This window comes from Liolophura sinensis, chromosome 6 (assembly GCF_032854445.1).
Source record: "Liolophura sinensis isolate JHLJ2023 chromosome 6, CUHK_Ljap_v2, whole genome shotgun sequence".
NCBI classification, from domain to species: Eukaryota; Metazoa; Mollusca; class Polyplacophora; order Chitonida; family Chitonidae; genus Liolophura; species Liolophura sinensis.
Window position 1 is genome coordinate 59,060,227 of NC_088300.1, and position 17,773 is coordinate 59,077,999.

At 38.4% G+C, this 17,773-nt stretch overlaps 1 protein-coding gene across 1 annotated transcript; it reads left to right on the forward strand.

Moving 5' to 3' along the window:
• The first annotated feature begins 5,387 nt into the window (after positions 1-5,387).
• On the forward strand, positions 5,388-11,732 carry LOC135467803 (uncharacterized). The gene is made up of 5 exons (XM_064745661.1): positions 5,388-5,400; positions 6,783-7,107; positions 7,845-7,898; positions 8,323-8,455; positions 9,301-11,732. Exons 2-4 carry the CDS (start codon positions 6,798-6,800, stop codon positions 8,436-8,438), a joined length of 480 nt encoding a protein of 159 aa, XP_064601731.1. The 5' UTR covers positions 5,388-5,400; positions 6,783-6,797; the 3' UTR covers positions 8,439-8,455; positions 9,301-11,732.
• The last annotated feature ends 6,041 nt before the right edge of the window (positions 11,733-17,773 follow it).

Consider the following 17,773-nt stretch of genomic DNA (forward strand, 5'->3'; position numbering starts at 1 on the left):
CGGCAACCAACCACGGCAAACAACGGCAACCCAGGTAACTTTAATGACGCGTTTAAAGAATACAGGAGTCATATACAGGGTACATTAATTTAAAGATTAGCTGACATGATATATCCACGATACATGCTGTGCTTGCTCAGTTTGAACTTTTTACCTCACTGACTGCAGAATATGTGTAATTTCTGGAAAGTAATATACTGCAAGTTTTTTTTGGTATTTATTTGATTTGTGTTTACACCTCACACAAGATATTTCGCTTATACGACGGTGGTCAGCATTATGGTACGAGGAAACCGGGCAGAGTCCGCAGGAAATTCACTACCGCCAGAAAGGAAGCCAGCATGAGCTGGATTTGGACTCACGGCGACCGCATTGCATAGTGAGAGGCTCCTGGGTCATTACGCCGCGCTGGCAAGTTCATCTCGGGCACCTCGGCAACGTAGACCACTGATACATGGTTACACTTTGTTTATACATAATATATGTAAGACAGTAATTACGCCCCTGGCCATCATGTATACTGCATATATAGGCAACAGGTTACGATGCATGGGGATGAGGTTGAAACGAAAGAAGAAATATGTATTAATTAAGACGAGATATCACCGAGGTTTTCTTTTGTCTTATTACATTAATAAGTGAAGGATTGTTCCATTAGACTAGCCATATTTTACCAGTCGAGCGGAAGTGTACTGGGACAGAGATATCCCGATCAGTATATCCCTGGTACGCAGTTACATCTGGTACGCAGGTCCAAGGTCAATCCTGGATCGGGTAACACCTAAGACCTTAAATGAGCAAGTTGTAGCTTCCTCGCTTGGAGTTCAGAATTAAGGGGATAGTGTAACGTCTTGTTGACCCGTATTAGTATAATGGCTCGGGCGGTGCGGCTTACTTGCCTTCGGTCTCAGTGAAGCGTCTCAGTGAAGCAGCACTAGATAAAAGAGCGGAGGAAATCCCTCCTGCAACAAGGAGGCGCATAACACGTACATGCACTCTAAGGACTCCTTCGTCGCCGTGTGATTGAAAAATTTTTAAGTACGACGTTAAACCCCAAGCATTCACTCACCCAAGACTGCATGCATGGGGCACCTTAGGCCTATATATAATATGATAAATAGTCCATATCTCTGATATCAGTTGAAGAGAAAGTAACTATATCAATGTGTGCGAGGCTATCCGAGTCAGTCAACCAGAGTGTTCCCATTCAGTCAGTTTGAGCGCATCAATCAAAACCAGCACATCAGCAATCAGCATGGTGGAATGACACCTGTTTTTTCTTTCCTGCTAACTCTTCACAACCAGTATGAATATAACGTAATATTACTTCCGCATGTGCGTTTGACGCCCTCTTGATTCAGACAACACAACGTCTTCAACATATGTATAGTAGTGATTAAGCCGCACAAATGCCTTCGGGAAGCTCTTCAGGTTAACTTAATTATTTCGTTAGTTTAAAGGTTATAAATGAGAACATGTAGCGAGGGGTAAGATAGTGAATAGCGGTGATAGAGTCGCGTGCTTCCTTTGAGAGACATTTCCACTTAACTATATGGAGAGAATGGAGAGGATAATAATAATAATCCACGTAATATAACACATGTAATGTTTTATACAGTACACTGTAATTTTACAGCGAAAAGTGCTGGCGATTTTTTGAGCAGTTCTTTTCACTGTAGATTTATAAGATGTGATGTTTAATATTTACACCCAAAATAGTAGTATATTTCCACATATACCATTGTAAATAATCAGTTATCTCCATTGCAAATATAACTAAATCTACATATCTACCAAGAAAACAAGTCTACATTTACAGCAAAGTGCACTGTAAATGGTCAAACCGCTACAGTTTTACAGACAATGCTGTAAATACAACATCAACTAAAAATGCATAAAAAATGGTGTAAAATATTTACATGACTTACTGTAACAATATACAGTGCTTCAGGCTGTAAATTTGCATTCATTTCTTACAGTGTACATTACCATATATACATATAACATAGTTATAACCTAAGTGCGGCTTAATCTATATACCGTTACAAAAGGTAACGATTAATCTAGGTTGGCGGGTGCGCGTTCAATCCCAGACTATGAATTTAATTGTAGATTCCACAACTCTAATGAACGCTTACTGAAAATAAGAGGTCAACGGCGTTTATGTTGTCTTAATACGCTCTATGAAGATAACTTGTCTTCAATCAATATATATGGCGTTCAGTTAAGTCACAATCGAAAGAGTTAGTAACAAACTTATCAATTAAAGCTTGGGGGTTTGCTCCGCGCAATCTGATGTGTTCCATTCTTAAAACTGACTAAGACCGTGTAAGTGATTAGGCTATAGTGTAAAAGCGTCAAAGTACAAAATAAATCAATCAATAAATAAATATTTGGCAGTGTTCCAAAATGATTTTGATTATACTAGATAAAGATGCTGTTGTTAATTAAATTTTCAGTCTAGATGGAGTAAGATGTGCAACCTGGCTTGTGCACGTGCATTCACTTACCTGTACATATACACACGCAGTCAATGCCGCCAGAAATAAAATATCAAAGCCCATCCTCGGCCTGTCTTACGAAAATCCGTCTGTTTCCACCTATTGTTCGTTTGTTCCTGATGAAATACTTTTCTTTCTGCCGAACTATAAGGTTTTGTCGTTTTGTGCGATCAATTCAGTGGCTTAGCTCCTGGCCAATCAAATTCTGAGGATATATGCAGAGCTGTGTGAGAGAGCGGAACAAGTGTCTTCTGGACTTTGTGAAGACTACTTCTGCTGACTACCCTACAACCTCAGCATAAATCGTGCATAACGACTCTACGTACATATATGCCGAGAAAAAAAAAGTGGAGGATTAACTTGCAAATTTTTAATCGTATTATTTTTCTAGACATGAATCACCTATTTGCAGACCAAGAACTTGTTTTTGTTATTTTTAGGTTTTTGTAGTTGGTGAAAATGTGAGAAGGAGAAGCATTTTTTATCGTGTTACCTGTACATGTATATATATCAATATATTTATTTATTTATTTGATTGGTGAATTACGCCGTACTCAAAAATATTTTCACTTATAATTGAGGCGGCCAGCATTATGGTGGGAGAAAACAGGACAGAGCCCGGGGGAAACCCACTACCATCTGCACGTTAATGACAGACCTTCTCAGTCATATCAATATACATTAATGTTCTATATACATGTAGTATAAAATGTTGTACGTGTTTGCATACGCCATTACAAACCATGTACATAGGCTTATACAAGAAATCTGTGGACCACAAATACAACAAAACATTTATTAATGTCTTTTATGTCCAAATATAAGATCTTGTTTGTATCAAAGGACAATTTACCAATGAAAAATGAAAGATGCCAAAATTACTCCACTTGAATACTAGATATATATCTGTGATGTCCAGAAAACTCTTGCGTGCATGGTTCGGACAGAAACAGTAAATTATGATTCTAAAACAATAGAACCGGCAAACTAGTTTATGAATGTTTCGTCGGCCTATTAATTGTTTTAATGCTATAAATAATGAACGGTTTCAATTAGTGGCGGCGCATGGTTAACCAGGGAGTGTCAGTATAGTCTCTATCGATGGGTATCAGCCGACATACTAGGGGTGAGGTGTTAGTTGCCCGTGGGTAAGAAGGGTGTCACCAATTACTGTTGATATTGTTATCTCTTGTGACACCCCAGGCTGTTGGGATCATGCCGGCCAAAGTGAGTTTTCTATACTCAGAGTTCATAGGGATGGGGGCTGTATATCACAATATAACTTTGAAGGTTATTCTCTCAACTAACACCTATACAATTGCCTAACGAATAAAGCTTACAGTTATGTGTAAACGGAGGCTTCATTGTAAAGAAACAATTTGGATGATCTGCCAGATACTGACATTAAAAGTAATTCCTTTATTCCATGCAATGCATACATACAATATGATATGTCATCTGCATGAAGAGACCCATGTCATTTCGAATTCATTAACCTTGGAAGTACATATAAATCTATATACGACACTTCTGGTCCTGGGATTACGAAGTCACCTTAAACTCAAGCCAAAATTTCAATCATTAAATTTGGTATGTCCCATTCCGCTATTTTAGTTGAAATGTGTAATACACACTAAAATGTGTAATGTTATTTCTTCTTACATAAGAAATAACAATTTTAAAGCGTATTGAAGTTTTGACTTAAGTCCATGATAGCTTCCAGATCCCGGAGTCAAGGTTTTACTATAACTGTTTATGTGTTCATGTAAATGCTTAAATGGTAGCAATTTACGCGCCCCCTAGCACCACGGCTTAAGTAGAATTAGATAAAGAAAAATCATGTGCAGTGCCTCAGAAAATAAAAAAGGCATGCATGAATTCACGTTCCGCAATGGCAACACGTTTTATATGTACGGTATAAAATTTTTCCACAGTTCTCTTGAATAATTTATCATAACAAAATGCCAATATCATTACATCATTATTTCGTGATTAAAGTAGAGAGTTTTTGGTTATACCGTTTTAGGAATTTTAGTAAGTTGACTTCAGTTGATCTTTGTGACCTTGAATGAATGAGTGAAATGGTTTAACGCAAAGGTACTTCGTAAACGATCACTGTATCAACCATTGGGCCTAAATATTGTCACGGCTTTAAACTTTCGCGATCAATTAACCAATTGTAGGCCTATGCAATGTATGCCGATATGAACTTAAAGACTGGACGCAACTGTCCGATTAAGTCGCGTCTTAAGTTCTCTTGTACGTCTAGCTTTAGACACCCGCAAGCCAATTAAGTAGGCCTAAGGTACGTCATGTCTACCTAGTATTTACTAATAAGTTAAACCGGGGCTTCGTCTTACACGCGAAGATTTGAAAGAAGGAAGAAGTCAGCCGTATCCTGAAGGAAACACGTTCATTGGCGATGGGAAGTAGGCCTATGCATTTCATGAATACATACATTAATTATATCACTCCCAACACTACCGCAGATCTTTGACTGTTACAATACGAACCCTACAATTTCCTAACAGAAGTTACACCAAGCAAAAGGGGCATACATTTGTAGATGTAGACCTAGTGCACGGGTACGTAAAGTTCGTCCGAAAAACGAAGACATTGTATTGTCGTGATCAGTCCTCAGAGTGTCACTGTCCAGATGACGGCAATATAAAATGCCAAGATACTGAGTCACATCAAGCACCTTATCTTCAAAATAATATACGGACTGGTTCCGTATATGGGGGTCCCATCATCTGAAATGAAGAGGTGGAAACAGAATAACTCTCAAAAAGGCCTTTAATGGATACCATCACCATGTGCCATGTGTACCAACGTGTTGCCCTTGTAACTCTTCTGCGTGGGAGTTAACAATGTGCCGCGTTTGAAAGTGAAACTGCAGGTACTTCAACTTGGTTGGTTTTATCAGTTCAAGATTTATAGGTTTTCGCTCATTTCAAGACCGATTTGCTCATCGCATAATTTACTGTAATCAGTATTGAGGGTTTTGGTGAGTTTTTGTGGAATATTTATTATTATTTGGCATACGACTTACTTCCGGATTGATGTCATACATAGTGTTGTTGTTGTTGTTGTTAAATCTGTTGTGTTAAATTTGTGAGAAAAGAAACAGGTGACTGGCATATCTGTGTAGCTATGGTTGAAACGAAGCATGCCGGCTGACAAGTAACCAGAACCTTCAGAAAATTTGAATACCATCTGTTTGGCTGTGTGTGTGGATAGGCGGCGTACTTGCACTACTTGGCCTAAGGTACGGTAGAGGGTACCGGTAGTGTTCATTTTTAATTTTATCATCGAAACCCTTAACGTTTGAGCTGATTGTAAGAGACGAAAAATATAGTGTCAAAATTTATTAAATCGAAAAATTTGTGCAGTTCAGTAAGCCGTTATCAGTGTCGGTGTAATTTTAATGAATGAAATTGAAGAGACACTAAAATATTTACTGATGCATGCACTTTATATCAGACTTGCTATGCATCGAATTCACTGTGAACTGTTAATACTGGAATGCTAAAGATCCCTGCAAATCCTTAAGTGTAACCCATCCTTTTCTTATACTGGCCTAGCATCACTGGAATCTTGATGCTAACAGTGTCAATTTCGTATTCAAAGAAGGTCCAGGCCGATTTTCTCTGTTATGGAATAAGTCTTGCCTTAATAAAAGAAACCAACCTAAAGACCTGCTTTCCACACCCACAGCATGGCCACCATATGTGCCTACTCGTTTTAGAATAAATTTATTATACCCATGAAGGCCTCCGTGGCACACATGCCTAGGCAGCTACCGCTGTCTTCCCACTGCTCCACATGAAGCGGGACATGCATGTCGCTGCTCAAGATGGCAACTTCGCCGAGGTGTGTGTGCCATGGAAGCCTTCATGGCTATAATAAATCTGTTTTGAAACGAGTAAGGACATATGGTGGAGATGTGATGGGTGTGGAAAGTAGGTCTTTAGGTTGGTGTCTTATATTTGGGCAAGACGTATTCAGTAACAGAGAAATTCGGGCTGAGTCTTTGTTGAGTACAAAATTAACGCTCTTAGTATCAAGACTCCAACGATGCTAGGCCAATATAAGAAAAGGGGTTGGAGCCTTTCGAGACTGACCCATCTTTAGATGTACGGGTTAGGTCAATTATGAACCCACCACATAAATGTTACAATCCTAAAATAAAGAGGTAAGACAGTACCATGATGGATTTAATGTTTATTCATTTATTTTGTTATAACTTCCGGTAATTTGATAAATCTTTGTTTGGTTCAGACAGTATGCAAGATCATGGATATCAGGGACAGAAAAAGAATTCAGCGAAACTATGATTATCTCATCGAAGACATGTCAGATGTGTTGGACAATGTCATCGACTATTGTTACTCTAAAGAAATTCTGAGCGAAAGTTTGAAGACATCTGTGATGACAAGTGTTAGGAAAGAGGACAAGTGCAGGAAGTTTATTGATATGTTTTTGAAGAAGAGGATCTTGTGTAAGGAAGAGACAGCATTTCAGGTTCTTTGTGATGCGTTAGACAGATGTGACTCATCCCATATAAAGAATACTTTGCTAGAGACAGATGTGAAGGATGTCACAGGTTAGTTTGTGTGAAATATATTATGTAATTGTTGTTAGATATATAAATATTTTAAGTCTTTGGGATTTTTGAAAATTGTGATTTATGAGGTCAGCAGTTGAAAACACAATAAATAATACATGTATGATTAAATTATGGATTTACGTTAATGGATTTGAGGTACATTATCAGTACTGGACATGTTTACACAATGTAGTATTGTTCAGCTACTCTGAATGACTGGCCAGGTACATCAATCAGACACAGTTCAAGTATTAACTTTGTCGTGTCAAAAATATGTAACCAAGCCAGTGGTCATAGATGACTATTGACTATTGTTAAGTATTGGAGGAGGCTAGTTTTGTAGGAGAAAATACAAACACATGCCAGATTTGGAGATGAGTTTTGTATTGTCATCAGCTGAGAAATAAATCATAACTGGAGCAGGGTCTTAGCCCACTGTTAAGTGTTTCAGTATAGTTGTGACATGCAATAACCTGAGAAAATCTTACATTAGAGCTATGGAGCTATGGAACTTTAAATTGTGTGAACAAATAAACCCTGAACCAGCTTACTGCAAATATCTCAACTGTGAAAATACCAAGAGTTGAAGTGCAAGACACCAAGCATATCGTTCATATATGGATAGTACATTCCTTTAGGCATGCTGGTAAAGCATATGTTATGAATAATGGGCCAGTTTTTCATGTGGTACAGGATGATACAGAATGACATCTGAATGTGTATTTATTTTGTAGAAGACGAGGAAGTAGAAGATGGCAGTTATCAGTATACCAGTCCTCAGGGAGGAGGTGAGTTTAAAAGTTTACAGTTAACTAGGCTGAAATCTGGTAAATTTTGTGAGTGCAGAAAATTAAGACATGACATCATTCATTGAGATCTGTAAGCCTTCATGGGGCATTCTGTGATATTAAAATGTTGGTCATGTGTTTTAGGTTTGTCAAACACAGAGCACCCAAATGTTTTTTTTTTGTTTTGTTTTGTTTTTAGGTGTTGGGGGTTGGGGGGTGGGTGGGTGGGGAGATGTTTATTTTGGTTCCTCTAGTTGTCACGTTTTCATTTTCATACTGTAACATACATACATTGCATACATTTTGAATATTTAATGATTGTTGGCTTTCATGCAGTAACTGTTTGAAATAGTCTGATTTCGGTGTCATTTTATATCATTAGCATCAGATTTATTTAGACTGAATATATGTGCTTTTCTTGCAGAAAGTGGGGATGCTGGTAGACAAAATACTGTGATTAACATCACAAACAGTAAAGGTTTCCATATAGGAAACCAGAAGGTCATCAATTTTTACTATCCCTCCAAACCAAAGCCATGAAACCATGCAGAAAGCAGGTGAAAAAATTGTTTGTTTTTTTGCTCAAATTTAATGCGTTTTTTCACCAGGTGTATATTTAATTGTCACAAAAGAGAGAAGTATACATAGTGTTTGAACTGGCCTGTGATGTTGTACATGTACATTATTTCAACCCCTGAAACAGTAAGTAAGAGTTACTTAGCCACAGCTGTGTTAAGTACGATGGTAAACCCCAAGCGCTCACACACTTAAACACAGTTTACTCATGTATTCGTTGCCAAAAGGGGGCAAGCCACCTAAGCAACTGCATGCAATATTCCAGGTGATATGTTAAGCTCTGACTGTGGCTCATGTTCAGGGAAATCTCCATCATGGTGAGCATATTTCTGATGATATTACATGGGTCATCCTAAAATACCGTTGACCCCACGGCCTTCACTGAGACAGAGGCCCTAACATATAACATGGTCTTTTTATCATACAAAGTAGATTGTAACTAGTCTCCTGGAAAGATGTCAGCAGCACACAGAAGTTTAAATGGCACAATTTTGCATTTGATTGGTGGATTTAAGTATAAAAACATCATATTTAAACAGAATAAACATCGGCAAAATTAAGGATGTTTTTATTCTACTAGTTTTGGGGATTTCTTTCTTATTGATGCTTCATCATATTGAGTGGAAACTTTTCAATGGCTTCACCATGACAAGTTACAAATTTAGGTCTGTTTTATTTTAGCAAAATGAAGGTTCATTTTGTGTACTGTTGTGGAATTAAACAAGTTTGTGATTCTGGCGGTCTCATTGAACAAGTAAGGGTGATGAATTATTTCAACAGTGCTTGTTATATTTATGAATGTATGATATCAGTTTTCTACTTGCAGGGACAGTTGATAGTGGACATTGGAGGTCATTGAAAATATGTTCTTTAAATTGTGATGCTGAAACACCATGAAGAAAAATTTAGATGAGTTGTGATGTGGGGTAAACTTTGGCAGTTTACCACTGGCCATTGACAGTATATGTATGTGTAAATAAAAAGTAACCCTGATGGAAACAATAGCTTGCAGGGTGGAGCATTAAACTGGAGCATGCAACATCAGGCTGATGTTTGTAACATGAGACAGGACAGTGTAACATGAGACAGGACAGTGTAACATAAGACAGGACAATGTAACATGAGACATGACAATGTAACAGGAGACAGGAAGGTGTAACAGGAGACATGACAATGTACCATGAGACATGACAGTGTACCATGAGACATGACAGTCGAACATGAGACATGACAGTGTAACATGAGACAAGACAGTGTAACATGATACAGGACAATGTAACATGAGACTGGACAGTGTAACATGAGACAGGATAATGTAACATGAGACATGGCAATGTAACATGAGACATGACAAAGTAACACGAGACAGGACAGTGTAACATGAGACAGGACAGTGTAGCATGAGGCATGACAATGTAACATGAGACACGACAGTGTAATGTGAGACACAACGGTGTAACTTGAGACAAGACAGTGTAACTTGAGACAGGACAGTGTAACTTGAGACAGGACAGTGTAACATAAGACACGACAGTGTAGCATGAGAAAGGACAGTGTAACATGAGATAGGGCAGTGAAGCATAGAACAGAAAAGTGTCCATGGAACAGGAAAGGGTGATGTGACCGAGGACAGTGTAACATGAAACCAAAAAGTGTAACTTTAACTTCATGTAGGAGAGTGTAACATGAGAGAGGAGAGTGTGAAATGAGAATAAGGAGAGTGTAACATAAGATTAAGTATAACATTTGACAGGAGGGTTGAACACAAGACTGTAACATGATATGGGGTTGTGTAATATCTGATTGTGACTACTCACTCGCAGATGTAAGACTGAAGTGTTTCTGCTTGAAGCAAATCCGACATCAACACTATGGCCACCAAAGAAAACATCTATGGTGTGATCTGGCATTGATTCCACAAAGCCATTTCTGACCTCAATCACCATTTAAAAGGTCATAATATAAACGTTACTTTTTTTAACAGGATATTGAAATTTGGACAGATTTAATAATTTGTCTACAGATACGGTTATTATTTTTTTCAGAATTCTACCCCAAAAATAACTTAAAATTGTGTTTTAAATTTTGGCAATGGCTTTGTGGAATTGAACCCTGATGCTATTCATGATGGTGATTGCATCTAGTTAAATTTTTTACGAATATTTTGTCATAATAGGGCTTGGAAACATTTATGGCTTGTCTTATGTAAACTGCAGATATCTTTTTCCTCATACTTCATATTTTTGTTGAGCAATATGATAATGATATGTAATGGGCTCTTAATGAAAATAAAGTAAAGAAAAATATGCCAGATACTAAGTAAATGCTAAAAGCAGTAAGTACTAATCGTATATTTTGGCAATAAAAATATGGTTTTAATGATGGCATCCCCTTTTAAAAGGACGCGCTTAAAAAGTTTTTTTATTGAGCTTTTTAAAATTTTTTGCTTGATGTTAATGTACATGTATTTTAAATCCCTGACTCAAGACAATTAAAGGTTTCTTTGGTTTTACTTCATCAGTAAACCTGTCATATAAAAGAATTCCTGATCGTGTATGGCTGAGCACACCCATCACAGAATTAAATCAATAGTTCAATCCCAGTTTCATCTGGGCTGCCTGCAGCTTCATGTCGGGTAGTAGATGATGTGAAGTGATTTCCTCTGGGCTCTGGTTTCCCTGACTCACAATGCTGTCATATATAATAAGTGAAAAACAAAATGGCGCTAAGCATTAATTGCATAAATGAGGAATGCATTTAAATTTACATTTTTATGATGTCACATGTTCTCATGGATCTTAGGAAATTAATGATACATGTATTACTAATAAATATCTGTTTATTTGTTACTCAAGTTATTTGAAAAGAAATAGGCTTGTTTATTACTAATTAGTAGCAACTATTTTGTTGATATTTTTCTTAGTTGTAAAAAAAAGAATATATAACAGATATGAATGAATGTTAAATGATCTAATTTCAATACAGTTTTAAATTCTGCACTGCTGTCTCTGTTGTTTGTGAACATTGGTGATTTAAAGAGGAGTGTGTATTGTTATACTTCAGAGTATTTTCTTGAGGTTTTGTTCTTGTGGTGTGTGGAAGAACACACCATATAGTAAATATTTGTTGTGAATGAAGCCCTCATCACCCCTGTCTGCCAAAATGGTTTTGCGCTTAGGCAACCGGAATTGGGTGTGAATTGCTTAACCCCTGGCACGGGGAAGGGAGATCAGTGACGACGAGTTGGTGTACCGGGTAACGGGCATGTACAATCAGGGTACAATCAGTAAAGTGTTAAGTTCCTCTCATGGCATCTTCTGTTGTTTGTCCATCTATCGCCAGCTCCCCAATAGCACGATGTGGTCGAGAACCTAAAGTTATATTCACCTTGGTGATTTCTGCACGGGCGGTGACGCTTTCGTTGGAAATCAGTGAGGTTTTTTTTTTTATTTGTAACATCAACAACAACGTGAACTTTGATGAATTGTTTCAATATGAACTCGTTACTAGATTCTTTCGATGATAGCATCCTTGCTGGTGATCCGATGGGGAATTGCTTGTCTACCCCAGCACCAGGTCCATTGGCAGCTCGACCAGCAGTCACCCAACCCGAATAAACACCCCACATCTGCCTCAGGGTTGCACCATGTTGGATCGGGAGAGTGGTGATGAGCGCTAGGAGGCCTAGGGCAGAGAAGAGGAAAAACAAGTACTGCTGAGCCGGAAGTTGCCACCAAAGTCCTGCAGATACAGTCCAAGAGATTCTACTTAGATGTCAAGCAGAGGGATGTTCAGTGTTTTTGTCAAAAAGCTGAAAGCATCAATTTCAACCCTGATTTAAATGCCTGAAATGAGCATTAAAGGAGAAGAAAATTTAAATATCAATCAAATACCATTGAAAAGAGTATGCCTTTCCTCGCAATTGCATGCCATAAAAAAATTCTAATATGTACCTCAAGTACGAAGTGCAGTTCGTACATTTCCGGTAGAACTCTTCTTAGAAGGTAGCGAACAGTTTAGTTCGTTTTTCGCTTGGCGATCGGGAAACCGGAATGTTGGACGTAGGTTACGAGTTTACACGAACAAGCCGGCAGTTATAACGACTCTCATTGGCTAAGAAGTTTTCTTCTCCTTTAAAGTCATTACTAATCAGTGTGACATTGACCCAGTTATAAAACAAATCTTGAAAATATGATAATAGCCTGTTTGTCAAATGTAATTGTATATAAATGCGAACAAAAATTGTAATGAAATTACCCCAGAATGTCTGATCTAAAATCCAGTGGTTGGAACTCTTTAAAGAGTGAGGAACACACATACACACACAAAACAGAAGTGATGTAACAGCAGCTGATAAATATTTATAGCTGACGAGTATGAATAGGGTAACAAATGTCAGGAGGGTCCACAGGAATTTGGTCCAACACATCCAATCCAACTGGAAATGGAAGACAGAATTTACGTCTATAAGTAACTGTTGCAAATGAGTAAACATTTTGTAAACGAATGGATACACGTGCAGTCTATATTGTGACGTGACATTTTTCCTTTTTAGTGAAGGAAAGAATTGCAGCAATATTTTGAAGACCAAATTGCATGACTTGCATAAAGACGTAACATCAAATAAACTTCATGGTGATGGCGATAGTTTCCATTTAGGTCATTAGATTTACTAATTAACGGTACTAAAAGTATGAGTTTTTCTGCATTAATGAAGCAGACTTTCCCTTGCTTCCTACCAGGCATTTAAGTATGATGGATGTAAGAGAACTTAAAAGCACTTAACATGTACCATGTAAATTGCAATTACAAACAGTGAAAAGAAAAAAAGTAACAGTCTGCACCGTGAATGTTAATAAATTAGTGTGTTATGTAATTACAGTACAAAACAAAGAGCATGTGGTGAGGAAAAGAAGTGTGGCATGTTTTAGATTGCTAAGAAAAATAAACACGTGTAGACCTATGTGGGAACAAGGTGAAGTTTGGTATTCAAGTGGAACTAAAATATATTAGTATAATGGTAACTACTTACATGTTTACCTTTAGTACATCTAGCTCATTCTTGTATCAGCCTTTCTCCAAGCAATCTACTGCAGTGTCGACCCTCGTTCTGTACTGCCATCACCATTCCAGAAAGATGTTTGGCCGGATTTCGTGATATGGTCTCTGAGTTTGTGGACAAATCCCAGAGCTCGAGGGAAGGAGGCCAGTAGAGACCTTGACCTTGAATGTGCTTGGTGATGTCCGTGTTCGTGAGCTTGTCATAAAACTAACACGAACCGAAGGGGACAGAGAAACGTTGGCCCCCATACTGAGTGACTTGTACAGATTTGGGGTGAGCCGGCTTAAAAATCGGTACATGTGAAAGCTGTAGGAGTTCGATGCAAAGCGAGGAAAGCTATAACCTTCTAGCCTCCAGAGCTAATTCCATAGACCTTGGTAATGTTTTATCATTGTCATAACTGGTGCTCAGTATATACAAGTTAATAGATTGGTAAATTACGTTTATCACTGTTCAGGTTTTCCATAGCATGATGTTACATTTCTGCATTTCTAACGCCATGGTCTTTGGAGTAATTTGACCATATTTATTTATTTATTTATTTATTTATTTAATTGGTGTTTTATGCCGTACTCAAGAATATTTCACTTATAGGACGGTTGCCAGTATTATGGTGGGAGGAAACCGGGCACAGCCTGGGGAAAACCAACGACTATCCGTAGGTTGCTGGCAGACCTTCCCACGTAAGGCCGGAGAGGAAGCCAGCATGGGCGACCGCATTGGTGAGAGGCTCCTGGGTCATCACGCTGCGCTAGCGCGCTAACCAACTGAGCCACGGAGGCCCAATTTGACAATATGTCTCATTCATGGAAATTTTGTTTATTGTCTTACCTATATTATGTCCCCCCCGGGCTGTGCCCGTCTTCCACACACCATAATGCTGGCCGCCGTCGTATAAGTGAAATATTCTTGAGTACGGCGTAAAACACCAATCAAATAAATAAAATAAATATATTATGTCCGACACTGATTTATAACTTTGTTGACCTTAAGATGGTGACCAGGCGATTGCTACGCGAGATCTCTCTCCTGGGGCCATTTTGTAATTCGTTCAATTTCCCATTTACTAAACTGATTGTATACTTATGTTGTAATTTTGCCATTGTAGCGTGTATTTGATTTTCGAATCCATCGGGGACACTTTGATGTGATTCACCTTCGGGTTGATACATCAATTGATAATCAATTTGTGCAACATCCTAAATATAGAGTGCGATACCACAGGTATTTTACACTTTTATGTGGACCAGTTGTTCATTCTTAGGATGGTTGGGTTTAGTCCTCGTGGCGACCTCTGGTGCTATGTAACATATTATCCTATTCGCTTTGTCAACTTTCACACACCTTTCCTGAGCCTCCCCATTTATGAACTATTTTTAATAGAATGGTCACATAATGTCTCAACTTGTCAGTTTTCATTGGATCTTGCAGCTATATGTATATCATGTCACAAAGGAAGCTGTTTGTAATGTATTCTCAACGTTTGTATTACATTGCCATAGTCCAGCCAGGTCTCGTGTTCATTCTTGTTCCTGTAGGGTATTAGAGGGTTACCTGCTCACTGTCAAATAGCTAACAGTAGTCAATATAGATACTTCAATGAATATTAACTGATGGACCAGTGTTGTTGAAAATGAGTGGAATTTGATATAACAATATGTCTTGCTCCATAAGCCTGATTTTTCCCATACTGTCTTAACCTCTGGAGAGAGTACTTGTTTTTTCAGTGACATTATACAGCCATTATCCTTTCTGTATCACAGTGCTACGTCCCTTTAACATGTTTGCACATATGATTTTGACACGTGTGCTGTTTGTCTACATTATGGGTCATCATATTATTAATGTATTTGATCATACTATACTGCACTTTAATTCTTTCTCATTGTAGTTCTGGTATTTAGATTTCGCCCTTTAACCAACAGTTTAAAATCTTTTCTTATTTGAAAAAGAAAAAATGTTTCTTTGGCGGGGGGGGGGGGGGGGTGTTATACTCCTGAGTATTTTCTGGATGAATTACTTTTCTTCTTGTGGTGTGTGGAAAACCACGCTATATACTGAATGTTTTTTTGTGAATGAAGCCCCATCCCTCTGTTTGGTAAAATGGTTTTGCCCTTAGGCAGTCGGCAATTGGGGGTGAATTGCATATCCCCTGATACGAGGAAGGGAGATCTGTGACGACGACTTGGTGTAACGTACATGTACAATTAGGGCCGAGTAAAGTTTTAAGTTCATTTCATGGCATCTTCTGTTGTTTCGCCACCTAGCGCTAGCTTCCCAATAGCACAACAGTGCTGTGGCTTTGATCATGATGAATTTGGGAAATTTCTCGATGGAACAACTCTCCCGAAGCTTTCACTAAGGTTTTAATATTTATATTTTATTTTCGTGTTTTCTTATGGAAAGTATTAGTATTAATATTTAACCGGCTTTCGATGGCCGTGAATCCTATATGACGCATGATAATCTACGTCATCACTTAGCTGACAGTATATAAATTGTTAGTGCTGGTTGACTTCATCGCTTGGTACTCAGCATAAGGTCATGGTTCTCGTTGGCTATGTGTCAGCACACTAGACTTGGTTAAGTGTAGTGCCAGTTGCTTTCGGCAGCTCTGACTATTTTGCCATTTGAACTTTTATCTCATAAAAGCAACAAAGATTACATTTTTGGTGTAGAAAATGAGTGAAGTGGATACATCAATGATCAATAGCATTATAATGGATAACAGTGTTCATCTAGGTATATGTGTTCTATAGTTCGTCGGACCGGCCCGGATAGCACAGTTGGTAGAGCGTCTGGTTCGGGACCGGTAGATCCAGGATTAATCCTTGATTGAGTCACACCTAAGACTTTAAAAGAGGAAGTTGTCACTTCCTCGCTTGGCGTTCAGTATGAAGGGGATAGTGCAACGACTGGTTGACCCGTATCAGTATAATGGCTCGGGCGGGGCGACTTACTTGCCTTCGACTTCGGTAAGTCGTCTCAGTGAAGCAGCACTAAATAAAAGAGCGGTGGAAATCCGTCCTGCTACATTACACGTACAAGCACCCTAAGGATTCCTTCGTCGTCGTACAAGTAATAGTTCGTGGATATTACGAAGAGAATGCAGTTCCTGGATTTGTTAATACGCAGTTATATGTAGGCCGGTATATGTCTCCCTTTATTATAGTACAAAAAAAAATTACGCCTGTGTTAAAATTCTGATAAAATCGTGTATGATGCTGTATTCCCCAAGGAATTCCGGCAAGAGTACACACCAACATTTAGAAGAATTCCCTAAGACGAAATGTTTGTTGGGAATACTCCGTATCAGGGTCATCAGAGAACAGGAATAAACGGGATCAAGGCAAAACGGGCACTTCGCAGTATGGAGGATGTCCCGTAAAATATTTTTGTGGTGATGTAATTAACATCAAACTGGATAGCGAACATCAGATTGGAAAGCGTTGCCATCAGACCAGTGCATGAATGTAACTACAGCTGGAAAATTTCGAATATCATATTCTTTATCAAGTCAAATAACATTTGACAGGAGACGATATGATCTGTGCAATATCCGAATATATAAGAAGTTTACTGCTATACCGCTATGTGACGTCTGGAATGAACGAAGGCCTACCTGTTTTACTAAATAAACAAGCGGAAGTGTACAAATATTATGTTTCAAGCCAGCAGCTGATTGTACATACATTCAACTGACGAGTATCCAAAAGTTGCTCCGTGAATTGAGCAGAGGAAAGATTAACCCATAATTACACCTAATGATGGCATAATTAAATGCTGAAATATTGAGAGTAAAATGATTCCCGTTTTCGGATTAACACTACATGTACTTTAAGCGAATATTCTTAAGAGAAGTGTTGGATTTAGTCAACCTGGCGGTAAGTCCAAAAAGGGAAGACGTACAACAAAATGTAGCTGTAGCGAATGGTCCATATTCTTATCTGTCTTTCTTCTGGATGTCTCTATAGAAGTATGGTTTCTCCATGTCAAAACTTTTATGTCCTTCATACTGTCATAAAGCATGTTGGGTTTAGGTGTCGAAACAGTCTGTAAACTCCAATTGTCAACCTTCGTGGACGTTCCAATTCAACAATAGCATGATCAATATCCAAAATATTGTTCAACACAGATCACCAAAGAGCTCAGGCCGTACCCTGGTAGATGGGGTACTTGGCTGGATGGCAAGGCACATAGAAAACTGAGATTGGGTGTTACTCCTTGGTCTGGCCTC